General features: G+C 37.3%; 1 protein-coding gene across 2 annotated transcripts in view; it reads left to right on the top strand.

Moving 5' to 3' along the window:
• ME2 (malic enzyme 2, NAD(+)-dependent, mitochondrial) overlaps positions 1 to 16,458 on the top strand; it is a 53,108-nt gene that overhangs the window by 32,289 nt on the left and 4,361 nt on the right. Inside the window, exons 12-14 of one of the 2 annotated variants that reach the window (XM_011928763.1) lie at positions 4,753 to 4,855; positions 12,288 to 12,358; positions 12,980 to 13,078. In XM_011928763.1, coding sequence (XP_011784153.1) covers positions 4,753 to 4,855; positions 12,288 to 12,358; positions 12,980 to 13,078 — 273 coding nt within the window. The remainder of the gene's footprint in view (positions 1 to 4,752; positions 4,856 to 12,287; positions 12,359 to 12,979; positions 13,079 to 16,458) is intronic. The other variant, XM_011928764.1, reaches the window with a different exon arrangement.

The following is a 16,458-nucleotide window of genomic DNA, read 5'->3' as shown; positions in this document are numbered from 1 at the left end:
CAAGACTCCATCTCAAAAAATATATATATACACACACACATATATGTGTATGTATATATGTGTGCGTATATATTTATGTATAACCACAGTACTGTGCCACATCCAGCTACTTGCTCTGTTTTTTTCTTGTCATTTAATTTTTTTTTTTTTTTTTTTGAGACAGAGTCTCCCTTGGTCGCCCAGGCTGGAGTGTAGTGGCACAGTCATAGCTCACTGCAGACTCCAATTCCTGGCTCAAGTAATCCTCTTGCCTCAACTTCCTCAGTAGCTGGGACTACAGGCAAGCACCACCATACCCAGCTAATTTTTTAATTTTTATTTTTGTAGAAACAAGGTCTTGCTTTGTTGGCCAGGCTGGTCTCAAATTGCTGACCTCAAGTGATCCCCCTGCCTCAGCCTCCCACAGTGCTGGGATTACAGACATGAGCCACTGTGCCCCACCTAATTTCTTGAATATGTGAATTACAATTAAAATTTTCTGATGGTAACAAATATCTCACTCATTTTTATTGTCTATCTTTTGTTCTGTCTTGGTTATCAGGTTTGTTTATAAGGCTAATTTGTACTTTGTTTTTTGTTTTGTTTCATTTTTTTGTTTTGTTTTTCACCTGCCTCAGCCCTCCGAGTAGCTGGGCCCCTGCCACCATGCCCAGCTAATTTTTTTGTATTTTTAGTAGAGACAGGGTTTAACCATGTTAGCCCGGATGGTCTCAATCTCCTGATGTCGTGATCTGCCTGCCTTGGCCTCCCAAAGTGCCGGGATTATAGGCGTGAGCCACCACACCTAGTCTGTTTTTGTTTTTTTTAATTGAGGGATGGATAGTGTAGAAAAAGAACTACAGCAATAATTTAAGGCTGTGGGTAAAGTTATCTCTGGAGAAAGGGACTTTACTTTTTCGAGCAGATCACCATGATCCAGTCAGGATGTGGTCCACATGAGACCTGGGGTATTTCCAGTTTGCCCTTTCTCCTGGTATCCACTGCTTTGGGTATGAATCATCAAAAGTCCTGAGGTATTTATCAGCACCTCTCATCCTTAATGGTCCCTGGGCATCCATTTTCCTCTCTGTCATCATGAGACTTTGGGTAGCTTTGCTGTTCAGGGTCTCAGCCACAGCTTTTGATTTGGAAATCAGCAGTCATTTTGAGGGGAAGAGCTTCAAATGCTAGGCTCATATATCTTGCTTCCCTTTTCTCTTAGATCTTGGAAACCACTCTTCCCCAACACCAAACTCTCACTATCCTGTTAGGTCTCTACTTCCTTACAAAAATTTTTAAAAATGTATTTTATCTGGTTTTTTAAATTGTAACCAGAGGAAAAATTGGTATGAAATAACCCAGAAAATCATTGCCAAAGCAGAACTCTCAGAACTTCTTGAACTTAATATTCATACTCTTGATATATTTGGCATTCTTTTTTTCCCATTGTTGAACACTGTGTAGGCCAGGCACAGTGCTTCACGCCTGTAATCCCAGCACTTTGGGAGGCCAAGGTGGGCGGATCACTTGAGGCCAGGAGTTCAAGATCAGCCTGGCCAACATGGCGAAACCCTGTCTCTACTAAAAATACAAAAAAATTAGCCAGGTGTGGTGGCTCATGTCTGTAGTCCCAGCTACTCAGGAGGCTGAGGCTGGAGAATAGCCTGAACCCAGGAGGCAGAGGCTGTGTGAGCCGAGATCATGCCGCTGTACTCCAGCCTGGGCAACAGAGCAAGACTGTCTCAAAAAAAAAAAAACCTTTATGTTGACATATATTCTCTCCAAATTCTTTTGCTTCCATATGGCCACTCTGTTAGTCAAAATAAATTCTCGTGACTGTTGGTTTCCAATTGATATAATAATTATTGAAATCTCTTCTCCTAAATAAATCACAGAATCATCATACAGATATTTAAAAATTAGTCTCTTTAGTATACTGTCTTATCTTTTTATTACTTTTAGTTTGATTGCCTGTCCTCTTCACCAGGCTTTATTACTTAAAACTAATGGTTATTGGCTCCCCAAATTAAATCTTAGTCATCTACAATGACTGTTTGGTAAGTGTATTAAATGCATCATGGATCGTTGACATTTCCAAAATATAAAAAATTTAAGTATTTCGAGCAGTAGTTGTATATCACCAGAAGACTGCTCATTTAAGAATTTTATTTTTTGAGTAAATATTGTAATAAATGTACATTATTGGGATACATAAAAATTCCCCAAGGAGACTAGTTTGATATACTGTATTTCATCAGTTTTAAGATGAAGGATCACTTGAGCCCATGAGTTTGAGACCAGCCTGGACAACATAGCGAAACCCTGTCTGTATAAAAAATTTAAAAATTAGCTGGGCATGGTGATGCACACCTGTGGTCTTAGCTACTTGGGAGGCTGAGGTGGGAGGATTGCTTGAGTCCAGGAGGTTGAAGCTGCAGTGAGCTGTGATTGTGCCACTGCACTCCAGCCTGGGCAACAGAATGAGACCCTGTCTCAAAAAAAATAATAATAAAAAGACCATTGTGTCATAGTTTACTTTTACATAAATTATTTCTTAGTGTTACATGAAATAATGGCATAGAATTTTGAGTAGTCATCACCTGTTAAATGTTTAGTCCCCTTTTGTTTTCACCAATACCCTTTGCTGCTCAGCGAGAAAAATACTTAAAAAAAAAATATCTTCATAGTTGAATTGTCAGCTGCTTACATAGGGCAACTTGGACTTCAGAATAAGAATATACTATTATTAAAACGTGGCCACTTTTAAGCCATGGATTAATTATTGGGTTAAATGGGCAGGGGAGGCAGGGATGATGACCTGGAGAACATGAACTGCTATAGAATGTTGTCATTATTGAAGAGTTTTCCCAAGATCTGTCTTTTTTTTTTTTCTTTTTTTTTTTTGAGACGGAGTCTCACTCTGTTGCCCAGGCTGGAGTGCAGTGGCATGATCTCATCTCAGCTCATTGCAAGCTCCGCCTCCCAGGTTCATGACATTCTCCTGCCTCAGCTTCCTGAGTAGCTGGGACTACAGGCGCCGGCCACCAGGCCTGGCTAATTTTTTGTATTTTTAGTAGAGACGGGGTTTCACCATGTTAGCCAGGATGGTCTTGATCTCCTGACGTCATGATCCGCCCACCTCAGCCTCCCAAAGTACAGGGATTACAGGTGTGAGCCACTGCGCCCAGCCAACCAAAATCTTTCTGAATTTCCAAACTTAACTGATATCATGGGAACATTTTTTCCATGACGTGCTATATTGTGTAATCTACCTTATAAGACTATTAAAATTAATGGTGCCAGAAAAATAAGTGTGTACTTACTGTGATAACATGTATGACATTAACCATGAACTAACCTTAACTGTCAAAGAAACAAAATTTTTAGTCATAAGTAATGTTTGGAACAGATAGAGAATTGTAATAGCTATCCATAGAATAGGTAGAAAATGATATAACAATATGGAGTTGCAAGTCTAAGATAGTCAGCTGTGCCCTACTAGCATAGTTAGCTTGCTTCTACTCTTAAATCTTGTATCATTTTGAAATGGAAAGTATTTCCTGTAAAAGTAATGCTTACTCTGCGTTGTTGACCTTCAGATTACCTGGAGTCAAATTCTTGAATGTTAAATCCACTAAAGCCAAGGGTCTACAATACTATAAAGAATAATAATACAATTAATTCTCTTAGAAATACTGAATATGCCAGTAACATTTATTATATGCCATTACAGAGCATAGTATCAAAATTGGATAGATGTGACAAATTTGGAGAAGTATTCTTCTTTAACAAGGCATGAGGCTATTTGTTTTCTTGGAGTGATACTATGGTCATGCCACATGCCTGTGTTGTAAACTGCCTACTGCTGGGTATTATAGCATCCTTGAAAACCTGTGGCTGTGGAGTTACAAAAAAATCTAGATTAAGATTTAACTACTACAGTTTTGATGTGTGACTTTTGACAAAGTATTTGAAAATAGCCTTAGTTTTCTGATTTTTTAAAATTAGTGAAATGGAGATGATGAAGTTTTCATGATGGCAAGTTGACTGAGTTAACACATATAAAGTACTTGGTAATTAGTTTTAGCAGTTATACAGTAAATGACGGCCATTTGTTTTGGTATTTCCCCTTCATTCATAGGTGTTTATATTGGTCTTTATAATATGGAATGGTATTTATTGGCCATTGACATTTTAAATTTCTTTTTTTTTTTTTTTTTTGAGATGGAGTCTTGCTCTGTTGCCCAGACTGGACTGCAGTGGCATGATATCGGCTCACTGCAACCTCTTCCTCCCGAGTTCAAGTGATTCTCCTGTCTCAGGCTGCTGAGTAGCTGAGATTACAGGCATGGGCCAACACACCCAGCTAATTTTTTGTATTTTTAGTAGAGATAGGGTTTCACTATGTTGGCCAGGCAGTCTCAAACTCCTGGCCTCCAGTGATCTGCCCACCTCGGCCTCCCGAAGTGCTGGGACTGCAGGTGTAAGCCGCTGTGCCTGGCCTTAAATTTCTTAAAAATAAGTGTCTGGTTTTTAAATTTTTAGTAATAAATGATGTTTAACTTTATTAATTATTTATTGAATGTATGCTACACATAAAACCTCATTCTAACAAACGATTGTAATGAAAAGATTGTTATATAGTATATTATGCTTTGTTTCCAAGTAATATATTGGTCTGCTTTACTCCAGGACTTGATTTTGTATGAATTCACCCCAATTTTCTCATCCACAGAAAATAACAAAATTGAAGTTATTCCATCTTCTTAACAGGGCAGGTGTTTGTTTGCCAGTGGCAGTCCGTTTGGGCCAGTGAAACTCACAGATGGGCGAGTCTTTACACCAGGTCAAGGAAACAATGTATATATTTTTCCAGGTAAATGCCATCATTATTTATGTTATAGAGCAATAGTTAATTATGTAAAAATACTTAATGGAATTCTTTGGAATGGAAGATTGAAATGAGCAACAGTATTAAAGAATTTTGGTATAAATGTACAAGGAAACTCAAGGAATTCATTGAATTCAGCATGCTCCATTTTCTCTGAAAATTTATTCATATTGTTAATTAAATTTGTTTTTATTATAGAAATAATGTATTGCATGATTTGTAAAAATGCAGAGGAACAGAATGGCGCAAAATTCTGTAACCCTCTCTATCTCCCCTTGGTGTACCTCCTTAATCATACTTCCCAAAACCATTATCAGTAATTTGCTGGGAGTTTTTCTGGTGGTTACCATTGTGACTGATAGATTTGTCTCCCAGGTTCAAGCAATTCCCCTGCCTCAGCCTTCTGAGTATCTGGGACTACAGGCATGCACCACCACACCTGGCTAATTTTTATATTTTTAGTAGAGATGGTGTTTCACCGTGTTGGCCAGGCTGGTCGTGAAATCCTGACCTCAGATGTTCCGCCCATCCCAAAGTGCTGGGATTACAGGTGTGAGCCACCACGCCCAGCCAGGTGTTCTTATTTTTTAAGATGCAACCACTATACTGGTATCACACCAAAGGAAATTAATAATAATTGTTTAATATCATTTATTATTAACTCAGTTGAACAACTTATTTTTATTCCCAGTACCTTTTTTTTAATTTTAGAATTGCTCTTTCTAAATAACTACTTTAAAAATAAAAACGGCTGCAGTATTCTTTCAGCTTTTTCTGGAGAATTATTAGGATACCTTTTAATATTTCTTCCTTTGTGCTGTATTTTCCATAAATTTCTGGTGATCCTCAGTTGTCTCTTTCTTTTAAGCAAGACTGTGTTGAGTAAAACAGGAATTTTGTATGATTTTCTTTTGCACTTGTGTCTTTTTTCTTCTGGTAGGTCTTTCCCTGACTAGCTGACAGCAGGCTCTAATTAAGATATGACAAGTAGTCTTATAGTTTATATAGGCTGGCATCAGGCAAGCATGTATAACTATTGTTAAAGTAAAGAAGGTATTTAGTCTGTGAATATCCTGGTGCTTTTCTATATTTTTCTCCTTTTTTTTGCCCCTCATGTTTTCCTGTTATCTCTTGAGACCTAACCTCTATAATAGAAACTGTCCCGTCATCCATGATCTCTTTCTAGAACTTGATAATGTTCAAAATCAGTATGTTCTATTCAGTAACATTTCTGTGGCCTGAAAGGCATGAGGGCAGGAAAGGCAATACTTTTCTGCTGATTTTAACAAAACTATTTTTTTTAACTTTTTTTTTAGTTTCAGGGGTACATATGAAGGTTTATTAGATAGGTAAATTGTGTGTTGCAGGGGGGTTCATGTATAGATTATTTCGTCACCTGGGTAATAAGCATGGTACCCGATAGGTAGTGTTTTGATCCTTACCCTCTTCCCGCCCTCTACCCTTAAGTAGGCTCCAGTGTCTGTTGTTCCCTTCTTTGTGTCCATGAGTTTTTATCACTTAGCTCCACGTATAAGTGAGAACATACGGTATTTGGTTTTCTGTTCCTGTGTTAGTTCACTTAGGATAATAGCCTCCAGCTCCATGCATGTTACTGCAAAGGACGTGATCTCATTCATTTTTATGGCTGCATAGGATTTTTTTAAAATTTATGCACATGGTGTATATGTGCCACATTTTCTTTATCCAGTTTACCATTGATGGGCATTTAGGTTAATTCTATGTGTTTGCTATTGTGAATAATGCTACAGTGAACATACACATGCATGTGTCTTTATGGTAGAATGATTTATATTCCTTTGAGTAATACCCAATAATAGGGTTGCTGGGTCGAATGGTTGTTCTAAGTTCAGCAAAATCATTTTTTATATCATATCTGAGTATTAAGGAATTTAGCAGTTGATTATTTTTATGTAATCCTTTAAAGTCCTAACTTTAATAACAGTTGGGGATACCATAAATATGGACATTAAAAATGATCTGGCCAGCCATGGTGGCTCTCACCTGTAATCCCAACATTTTGGGAGGCCGAGGCAGGAGGATTGCTTGAGGCCAGGAGTGTGAGACCAGCCTGGGCAACATAGTGAGACCTTGTTTCTTCCAAAAATTAAAAAAATTAGCCAGGTGTGGTGGTGCACGCCCCTAGTCCCAGCTAGTCAGGAGGCTGAGGTGGAAGGATCACATGAGCCTGGGAGGTCCAGGCTGCAGTGAGCCATCATCATGCCAGTGCACTCCAGCCTGGGCAACAAAGTGAGACTGTCTCAAAAAAATAAAATAAAATGACCTGGCATTTGAGGTAGAAATGAGCCTAAAAATAGGAGGATTGACTGAAAGTCTGTTTATAAAGCAACTTAAAAAAAAACTCTGTTAATATTTGAATGACCTAGTTCAGCAACTATAACAACTGGATGAAATTTTTTTTTAAAACCATAAAAGGGTCAAAGGGATAAGATACTGACTCTAATGGAATATTGGGGAATTCTGGACCAAGGTTAGGGAGGGAACTAAGGCACAGAGCCAGCTCTTGAAGCCAGTTTTACAGTGGAAACACAGACCAGGAAGAAAGTGGCTAAGAGGTACAGCTGTGCTTTTCATGGAAGGTGGACAAGATCTGGCACCACCTCCCACTCTGAACTGAAACCCTAAAGTGCTGTACCTTGGATTGGGGGTATAGTTTGCAGCAGCAGTGGGTGATTTAGAAAACCTCAAGCCTCTGTTTGGGACTGCCAGTGCACACAAGTGCCCAGCAGAAGCAAATAAAAATTTCTCTGAAATAAGATAATACTATCCTAGTCCTCAAATTATTTCTATAAATTTTCAAATATAACCTAAGTGGAAAAATAAAAAAAGATAATGAGGCACATAAAGAGACATAACAACAGAAGCCGAAACCAATGAAAACAAGAAAAAGACATACTGAAACCCTAGATATAACGCAAATGCTATGAAACAAATATGCTTATTATATTTATAGAGATAAAAGCCAATCTTGAAAACTTAGACAAGTACCATTAAATTCTAAAATTGAAAAATGTAGTAATCTGTAAGAACTGAGTGGGCTAGGCATAGTGACTCATGCCTGTAATCCCAGCGCTTTGTGAGGCCAAGGTGGAAGAACTGCTTGAGCCCAGGAGTTTTGAGACCAGCCCTGGCAACATAATGAGACCCCCATCTCTACAAAATTAAAAAAATATATATATATATTAGTCAGGCATGGTGGCATATGCCTGTAGTTGTGGCTACTCAGGAGGCTGAGATGGGAGGATCACTTGAGCTTGGGAGGTCATGGCTGGAGTGAGTCATGATTGGGCCCCGATGCTCCAGCCTGGGTGACAAAGCAAGACCCTGTCTCAAAAACAAAAAACAAAAAACACTGAGTCAATGAGGCTTATGGCAGATTAGACCAGAGAGAATTAATCAACTGGAAAATATCTCTGAAGAAACAATCCAGAATGCAGCACAGAGAGACCAAAAAAAAATAGGTAAGGGACATACATTTCATTGATAGATCTTTAATCGAAGTCCTAGAATAAATGAGAATGAAGCAGAGGCAACATGTGCTGGCCTCATGGCTGAGTTATTTTTAGAACTGATGATTGACAATATTCAAAAAGCTCGCAGAAACCCATGTGGGATGCATAAAAAGAAATCTACATCTAGGAACATTACTGTGAGGCTTCAGAATCACCACAAAGAGAAGAATATATGAAAGCAGCCAGAACAAAAAGATTTCCTTCAAAGAAGCGACCAACAGACTGACAGTAGACTCCTCAGTGACAATAAGATCCCAAGGCTGCGGAATGACCTATGAAAGTTGCTTATGGGAAATACTTGCCAACCTAGAATTCATTACACAGTGAAAATATCCTTCAAGAATTAAGGCAGAGTGAAGACATTTTTCAGAAAAACAAAAAACCAGGATTCACCACCTGGCAGACTGTTTTTATATTAAAGGAAAGGAAATTTTGTTCCTTAGGGAAAAAGAAAATAATCCCACATAGAAACTCTAAGGTGTAGGAAGGAATGAAGAGCAAAGAAAGTCTATGAATAAGTGGGTGGGTACAACAAAATGAATGTTGTTTATATAGAATGAAACAAACATGACATGGGATTTTGAAAAATATATATAGAAAGAATTAAAATGCACAACAACAGTAACTCTGTTAAATAGAGTTAAGCTGTTATGAGGGACTTACATTGATTGGCAGAAAGGTAAATTAAAAATTAATGTGGAGCGGGGGATGTTGGCTCACACCCATAATCCCAGCACTTTGGGATGTCAAGAGAGGAGGATCACTTGAGGCCAAGAGTTTGAGACTAGCCCTGGCAACATAGGGAGGCTGTGTCTCTACCAAAAAAAAAAAAAAAAAAAAAATAGCCAGGTGTGGTGACATGTGCCTGTAGTCCCAGCTACCGCAGACACAGAGGACGGAGGATCACTTGAGCCCAGGAGTTTGTGTGGCAAACTTTGGTCGTGCCACTGCACTCTAGCCTAGGCAATAGAGTGAGACCCTGTCTCAAAAACAAAATTTAATGTGGAATGTTGGTAGTTAAAGATGCATGATATAAATTTTAGGATAACCATTAGAACACTACAAAGACTTCCTGTTTATGGTAAGGTAATGTTGGGATGAAATGAAACAACAAAAATCCGAAAAGCAAGAAAGAAGAGGAAAAGGAACATAAAATAAGCAAGGCAAGATGAGATGAGGGTGATGAGACTAAGTGTTTGGGGGCTAAATCTGCGCCAATCACTTAAAAAAAAAAAAAAGTAAAAACTACATTAAATCTAGATGGACCAAATTATCTACTTAAAAAAACGCTATTAACCATGTGATCTTCTCAGCCATGAGGTAATCTGATGACTACCCTTCCTCAAAGCCGGTTGGGATATTCATTGAATAGAGTAAAACAGTGTTTCTAGGCTGGGAGACACCAGACATAGTTGAGGACAGAGGTGCTAGAAAATAGGAAGTTTAAAGGCTTGTACGGTGATGCTCAGAGGAGGCAAACCTCACCCTCATGCTCATAGCTTCCAATCATTTTCTCTAGTTCTTAACCCTTAAATGTGAGAAATGCTTGAAGATTACTAGTCATATGAGGAAAGTCTCTTTATGAAAGATTTTCATAAAAGACCAAAGCAGACAAACAGAAAAAGACATATTGGGGAAAAAAACAAGGATAATGGGAAAATTTAAAAATTATCAATATCCTCAGGATGACAAAATATTATATCCTATAAACAAGACAGAATTTTATTTAAAAAAAAATTAGAAAGCGAAACAAGCTCCTAAAAATAAAGTTTGATAGTAGAAAGATTAGAAGAAAAAAATGAGTAAGTTACCTAAAAAGAGAGCAGAGGACAGGAGAAGGAAAATAAAGAAGAAAATTAGCCAATCTAAGAGGTACAATATCAGAAAATATAAATGTCAGGGAACAAGAACAGAAAAATGGAGGGAAGTGAATCCTCAAAACTTCACAGACATTTCCCAAAAGTGAAAGACTCATGTTTTCAGATAGGAAGTGCCTACTCACTGAATGCTAAACATGATGAGTTAAAATAATGCACATCAAGGCACAGTGTTATGAAATTGCAGACCGTTAGGTATAAAAATAAGGATCTGGCTGGGCACGGTGGCTCATGCCTGTAATCCGAGCACTTTGGGAGGCTGAGGCAAGAGGATTGCGTGAGTCCAGAAGTTTGAAACCAGCCTGGGCAACATAGTAAAACCCTGTCTCTACAAAAAATAAAAAAATTAGCCAGGTGTGATGGTACATGCCTGTAATCCCAGCTACTCAGGAAGCTGAGGTAGGAGGATCGCTTGAGCCCATGGAGGTTGAGGCTGCAGTGAGCTGCGATTGTGCCACTGTACTCCAGCCTGAGTGACAGAGCGAGACTCTGTTGCCAAAAAAAATTTTTTTAAAGGGATCCTACAATGCATCCAGATATTAAACAAAAACAATCACCTAAACAGGATCCGAACTCAGACTGATGCTTCTCACCAGCACAGGAAGCTAATAGTATTAAAATAATACCTCACAGTTCTGAAGGAAAAATATTTCCAAGCCAGAATTCTAAACCTAGACAAACTATCAAATATAAGTAGAAAGAAGTAAACACATACATTTTCAGAAATGCAAGATTTCAAAAAATATATATCTCCCATGCACTGTTCTTCGGAAAGCCATGGGAGAATATCCCCTACCAAAAGAGGGAGTAACAAACTAGGAAAAGTTGAATTTAGGAAATGGAGTCAACTTAGAAGCAAAGAGGCCCATGATGATAAAGGGATTTTCTAGGATGACAGCTCCATAGCTGGAATGGGGGACAACCAGACCAGAATGGAGCTTTAGCAGATGTATTCTAGAGCATGAAATTCAAGAATATATAAAGTAACTAAAACAGAAGAAAATTTAGACAATTGAGAGTTCCAGAGTGAAATAACAATGTTAAATACTAAAAAATCAAAGTAAAGGAAAAAGGATAATTATTAACTTTAGGAAAGACAAAATTTTGCAGAAAACGAAAAGTAATCAGGATATAAGCATTGAATATTGATTGAACCAAAATTATGCTCTAACTATATCAGGAAGAAGAGAAAAAGCTGAAAATACGAAAGAGCACTACTTACTCTTACAGGAAGGAGTCAGTGATCTCCAAAACAGAAAATGCAAGATCAGCACAGTAAGAGAAGGCAAAAAAAGGAAAAAAAAAAAGAGAGAGAGAAAAAAAAATCACAAGAAACAAGTTATTCAAGAGAGAGAGAGAGAGAAACAATCAGCTAAAAATCCGCCCGCCTCAGCCTCCCAATGTGCTGGGATTACAGGTGTGAGCCACCACGCCCTGGCTGACATGGTGAAACCCCGTCTCTACTAAAAATACAAAAAATTAGCCAGGCGTGGTGGTAAGTGCCTGTAGTTCCAGCTGCTCGGGAGGCTGAGGCAGGAGAATGGTGTGAACCCGGGAGGCAGAGCTTGCAGTGAGCCGAGATCGAGCCACTGCACTCCAGCCTGGGCGACAGAGCGAGACTCCGTCTCAGGGAAAAAAAAAAAAATTGAAAGTCATTGCCTCTGCAGAGCAATAAATGGAGTGTTAGAGGTGGGCTGGGAACTGGTGTTAAAACAAGCGTTGATGAATTGTATGTATTTGTCATTTTCATAAATGTAAAAACTAAACTGAGAAAAGCCATTTGATATTTCTGAAATTACTTACGAATAAGAATCATTAAAGATCGTTTGATTTTAACTCAGATTTCTGTTTTTTTCTTGGCTGTTTTCTGTTTGGGGGGAGCTGTTTGGGATATGGATGGATTACCGTTTATTTGCCTGAATATAGGAATTGACTTCTTTCATAATTTGAAAAGTGACCGTACTAAGTAAACTTTAAAATGTATTCTAGGTGTGGCTTTAGCTGTTATTCTCTGTAACACCCGGCATATTAGTGACAGTGTTTTCCTAGAAGCTGCAAAGGTAAATGTTTTAAATGTTGCTTATTTTATAAAGGATGAATTATGAAGGTGAATAGATCTGAAAATTAAAAGCAGAGAGAGAATGGGTTAAATCTGCCTTATTAATGAAAAGGAAGTTATTCATATATTACTTTTATGGTTTGCCTATTTATGCATAAAATTGATTTTTTTAATCATGACCTTTCAAATGTTTGTAAACTGAATCCTCTCATTTTAATAACATTTAGACTATACTTGCATTATATAACTCCTTGCGTGCTTTTAATGGACAAGTACTGGTATTATTTGGAGTGCTGGCCTATGGGAGCTCCAGACTTTGAAGTATTTCTGAAGAACTCGCATTAATACAATTAATGTCTGTTTTCGAAGTAGCCACTGCAATTAAGCTAAGCTCTACATGTATAATATAAAGTAGAATATAATCAATAAGTCTTTAAATCTGGTTATTTATTGTTTAATGATAACAGTTTTATTTCTGCAGTGGTTTAAGTGTATTCCTTCAAAAATAAGGGGAATTATATTACCTGTATTACTCTCTCTTTCCCCACTGCTTTTTCCATTTTCCTGGGTCCTTATTCTGTTATTTAAACAAACAAAAGCAAAATGCTGTTTTTCTCTTCAGGCACTGACAAGCCAATTGACAGATGGAGAGCTAGCCCAAGGGAGACTTTACCCACCACTTGCTAATATTCAGGAAGTTTCTATTAACATTGCTATTAAAGTAAGTAATAACTTAAACTTCTTCACATTAATTTTAATGACATTTTCTTATACAAGAAATACAGGTTTACTAGAGATAAATCTGAAACATTTAGAAGGCTGCAAAGAAGAAATTTTAGGCCTGTATTCTTACTACCAGAATATAACACGCATGATTATTTTGGGCTTGTTGCCTTCTAGACTTTTTTCTTTGCAAACACATACATGCATATACACATGCATGTAGTCACTTGTGCCTTTTTAAAAAATTATTTTAAAGAATAGAGATGGGGTCTCCCTGTGTTGCCCAGGCTGGTCTCTAACCTCTTGGCCTGAAGCGATCCTCCTGCCTTGGCCTCCCAAAGTGCTTGGATTACTGGCATGAGCCACAGCACCTGGCCTGTGCCCATTCTTATAATTGGTTTCTTACTGCACTTTTTCCACTTAATATATTGTAAGCCTTTTCCATGTAAGTTAATAAGAATTCTCATGTATGTGATCATTAATGCTGCATGGTGTTTTCTTTATATCAAAATGTGTTTCATCATTTCTCTGTTTTTGGCCATTTAAGTTTTTAGCTTCTTATTGTTAGAAATAACACTGTAGGCTGGGTGCAGTGGCTCACACCTGTAATCCCAGCACTTTGAGAGGCCGAGTCATCTGAGGTCAGGAGTTCGAGACCAGCCTAGCCAACATGGTGAAACCCCATCTCTACTAAAAATACAAAAAAAGTTAGTTGGGCATGGTGCTGGGTACCTGTAATCCCAGCTACTCTGGAGGCTGAGGCCAGAGAATCACTTGAACCTGGGAGAAGGAGGTTGCAGTGAGCCAAGATCGTGCCATTGCACTCCAGCCTGGGCCACAAGAGTAAAACTCCATCTCAAAAAAATAAATAAATAAAAATTTAAAAATGTTTAAAAAAGAAAGAAAGAAATAACAGTGTAGTGAACATTTATCCTTACAGATAAATATTTGTGTGTACTTTGTGTGTATTTGTGATGGTTTCTTTTTTTCTTTTTTTTTTTTTTTTGAGACAGAGTCTCGCTGTGTCTCCCAGGCTTAAGTGTAGTGGCGGGATCTCAGCTCATGGCTCACTGCAACCTCTGCATCCAGAGTTTAAACAATTCTCCTGCCTCAGCCTCCCAAATAGCTGGGATTACAGGCGCGCACCCCCATGCCCAGCTAATTTTTTGTATTTTTAGTAGAGACAGGGTTTCACCATGTTGACCAGGCTGGTCTCGAACTCCTGACCTCAGGTGATCCACCCAACCTGGCCTCCCAAAGTGCTGGGATTACAGGTGTGAGCCACCACACCCGTACTGTGATGATTTTTCTTTGCAATAAATTCTAAGCTTAAGAACAAAGGTTTTTAAGGTGTTTTAAGGCTTCTGGTGCATATTGTCAAATACTCTCTTCAGAAAAAGAAGTACTGATTTACATTGCAGCAATTAGATATGAGTGTATCTTTTTCCACACTTTTGCCAATACTTACAATTATTTTTTTAATCTTGCATATTTACTAGGTAAAATTGTTTCTCATTATTAAGGCATTATTAGTGAGATTGAATAATTTTTTGTTTATTCAACAATTGTATTTCTTCAACGAACTACTTTTTCATGACCTTTGCTCTTTTTTATATTGGATATTTGCCTTCCTACTTTCTGGCATTGATTTCTGAGGGCTTTATATATATATATTTATACTTTAAGTTCTAGGGTACATTTGCATAACATGCAGGTTTGTTACACATGTATACTTGTGCCATGTTGGTGTGCTGCACCCATCAACTCGTCAGCACCCATCAACTCGTCATTTATATTAGGTATAACTCCCAATGCCATCCCTCTCCTCTCCCCCCTCCCAGGCTTTTTATATATTAAGTGTAGTGATCTTCCTGTTCGCTGTGGTGCAGATATTTTCCCATTTGTCATATGTTTTAAATTTATAGAATTGTTTGACATGTCTTTTTAAAGTTTTTTATGGAATTATTTGTTTATTTTGTGGATTCTGTCCTCACCTTTTATGAATATTAATGCCTTCTCTCACTCCAAAATCATAACTATCTACTTGCATTATCTAAAATAAAACTTTTCTTAATCTCTCTGGGATTTATTTTAATGTATGATACGAGAAAAGGAAACATTTTTTCCTGAGTAGTTAACCAGTTGCCCCAGCATTGTTTATTGATTAATGCATCCATTGTTTACAGTTAATTGTGAATTGCATATGTTCCTGGGATTTCTATTCCTGACCATTTTTGTTTACTATCTGACACTGTTTTAAATTTCATAATGTGTGCAATGTGGTAACATTTGGTACTTCATCTTTCCCATCATTATGCTTTTTCAGTATTTTCTTGACTGTTCTAAATTGTTTTCTTTTGGACAAATTTTTGTATCTGCTTTTTTAATTTTAAAAATCTTTGCAACTTTGTATGAAATTGTTACATTTATAAATTGGTGAAATTGAGTCTTTCAGTATTGAGTATTCTCTAATCACTATTTATTAAGATTTTTTAAAAAAGTCTTTCAGCATAATTTTGTTTTCTTCATCTGAATATGGCTACTTTTTCCTAAATATTTTTAAATTTCTGTTATTCTAATATAATAAAGACTTTTTTCTTTCCAAATATTTTCTCATTGATCGTTTCTAATTTATAGGAAAAGTTAGGAATAATAATACTAATTTGAAAACATTCATTTTTATGAATTTACTTGATGACCAGTTTTTTGAACAATCTTATTTTAATAGTTTTTCATTTCATTTGGAATTGTTTTAATTGTCTGCAAGTAATTTTTTCTTTTTCTAATATGCATAGTCTGTTTTTCTCTAACTATAAATTAGCTGAAACTGCAGAATAGTCTTAAGCAATTAGGTTAATAAGGGTATTCTTGTATTTTTTTTCAATTTAGAGACAGAGTCTATATTGCCAAGCTGATCTCAAACTCCTAGGCTCAAGTGATCCTTCTACCACAGCCTCCTGAGTAGCTAGAGGCACATGCCACTGCACCTGGCTAACATCTTTGTATGTTAATATTAAATATGATGCTAGCTTTTGATTGAAATAAGTATTTTCTACTCTTTAAAAGAAGTAGTCTTCTATTTCTAGATTACTAAGATTTTTCTTAAACATGAGGATTGACTATGGAATTTATCAAACACAGTTTCACTTCTGTACAAGTGATCATAAAATTTTATCATTTTGACTAATAAATTTATTTATTTTTTTTTTTATTTTGAGGCAGGGTTTTACCCTGTCACCCAGGTTGGAGTGCAGCGGCGTGATCTCAGCTCACTGCAAGCTCTGCCTCCCAGGCTCAAGCGATCCTCCCACCTCAGCCTCCCAAATAGCTGGGACCACAGGCATGTGCCACCATGTCCAGCTAATTTTTTTTTTTTTT

The sequence above is a fragment of the Colobus angolensis genome, unplaced genomic scaffold, assembly GCF_000951035.1.
Source record: "Colobus angolensis palliatus isolate OR3802 unplaced genomic scaffold, Cang.pa_1.0 Scaffold8, whole genome shotgun sequence".
In the NCBI taxonomy this organism is placed as follows: domain Eukaryota; kingdom Metazoa; phylum Chordata; class Mammalia; order Primates; family Cercopithecidae; genus Colobus; species Colobus angolensis.
Note: the sequence above shows the minus strand (reverse complement) of the source record. Positions and strands in the feature narration are given on the sequence as shown.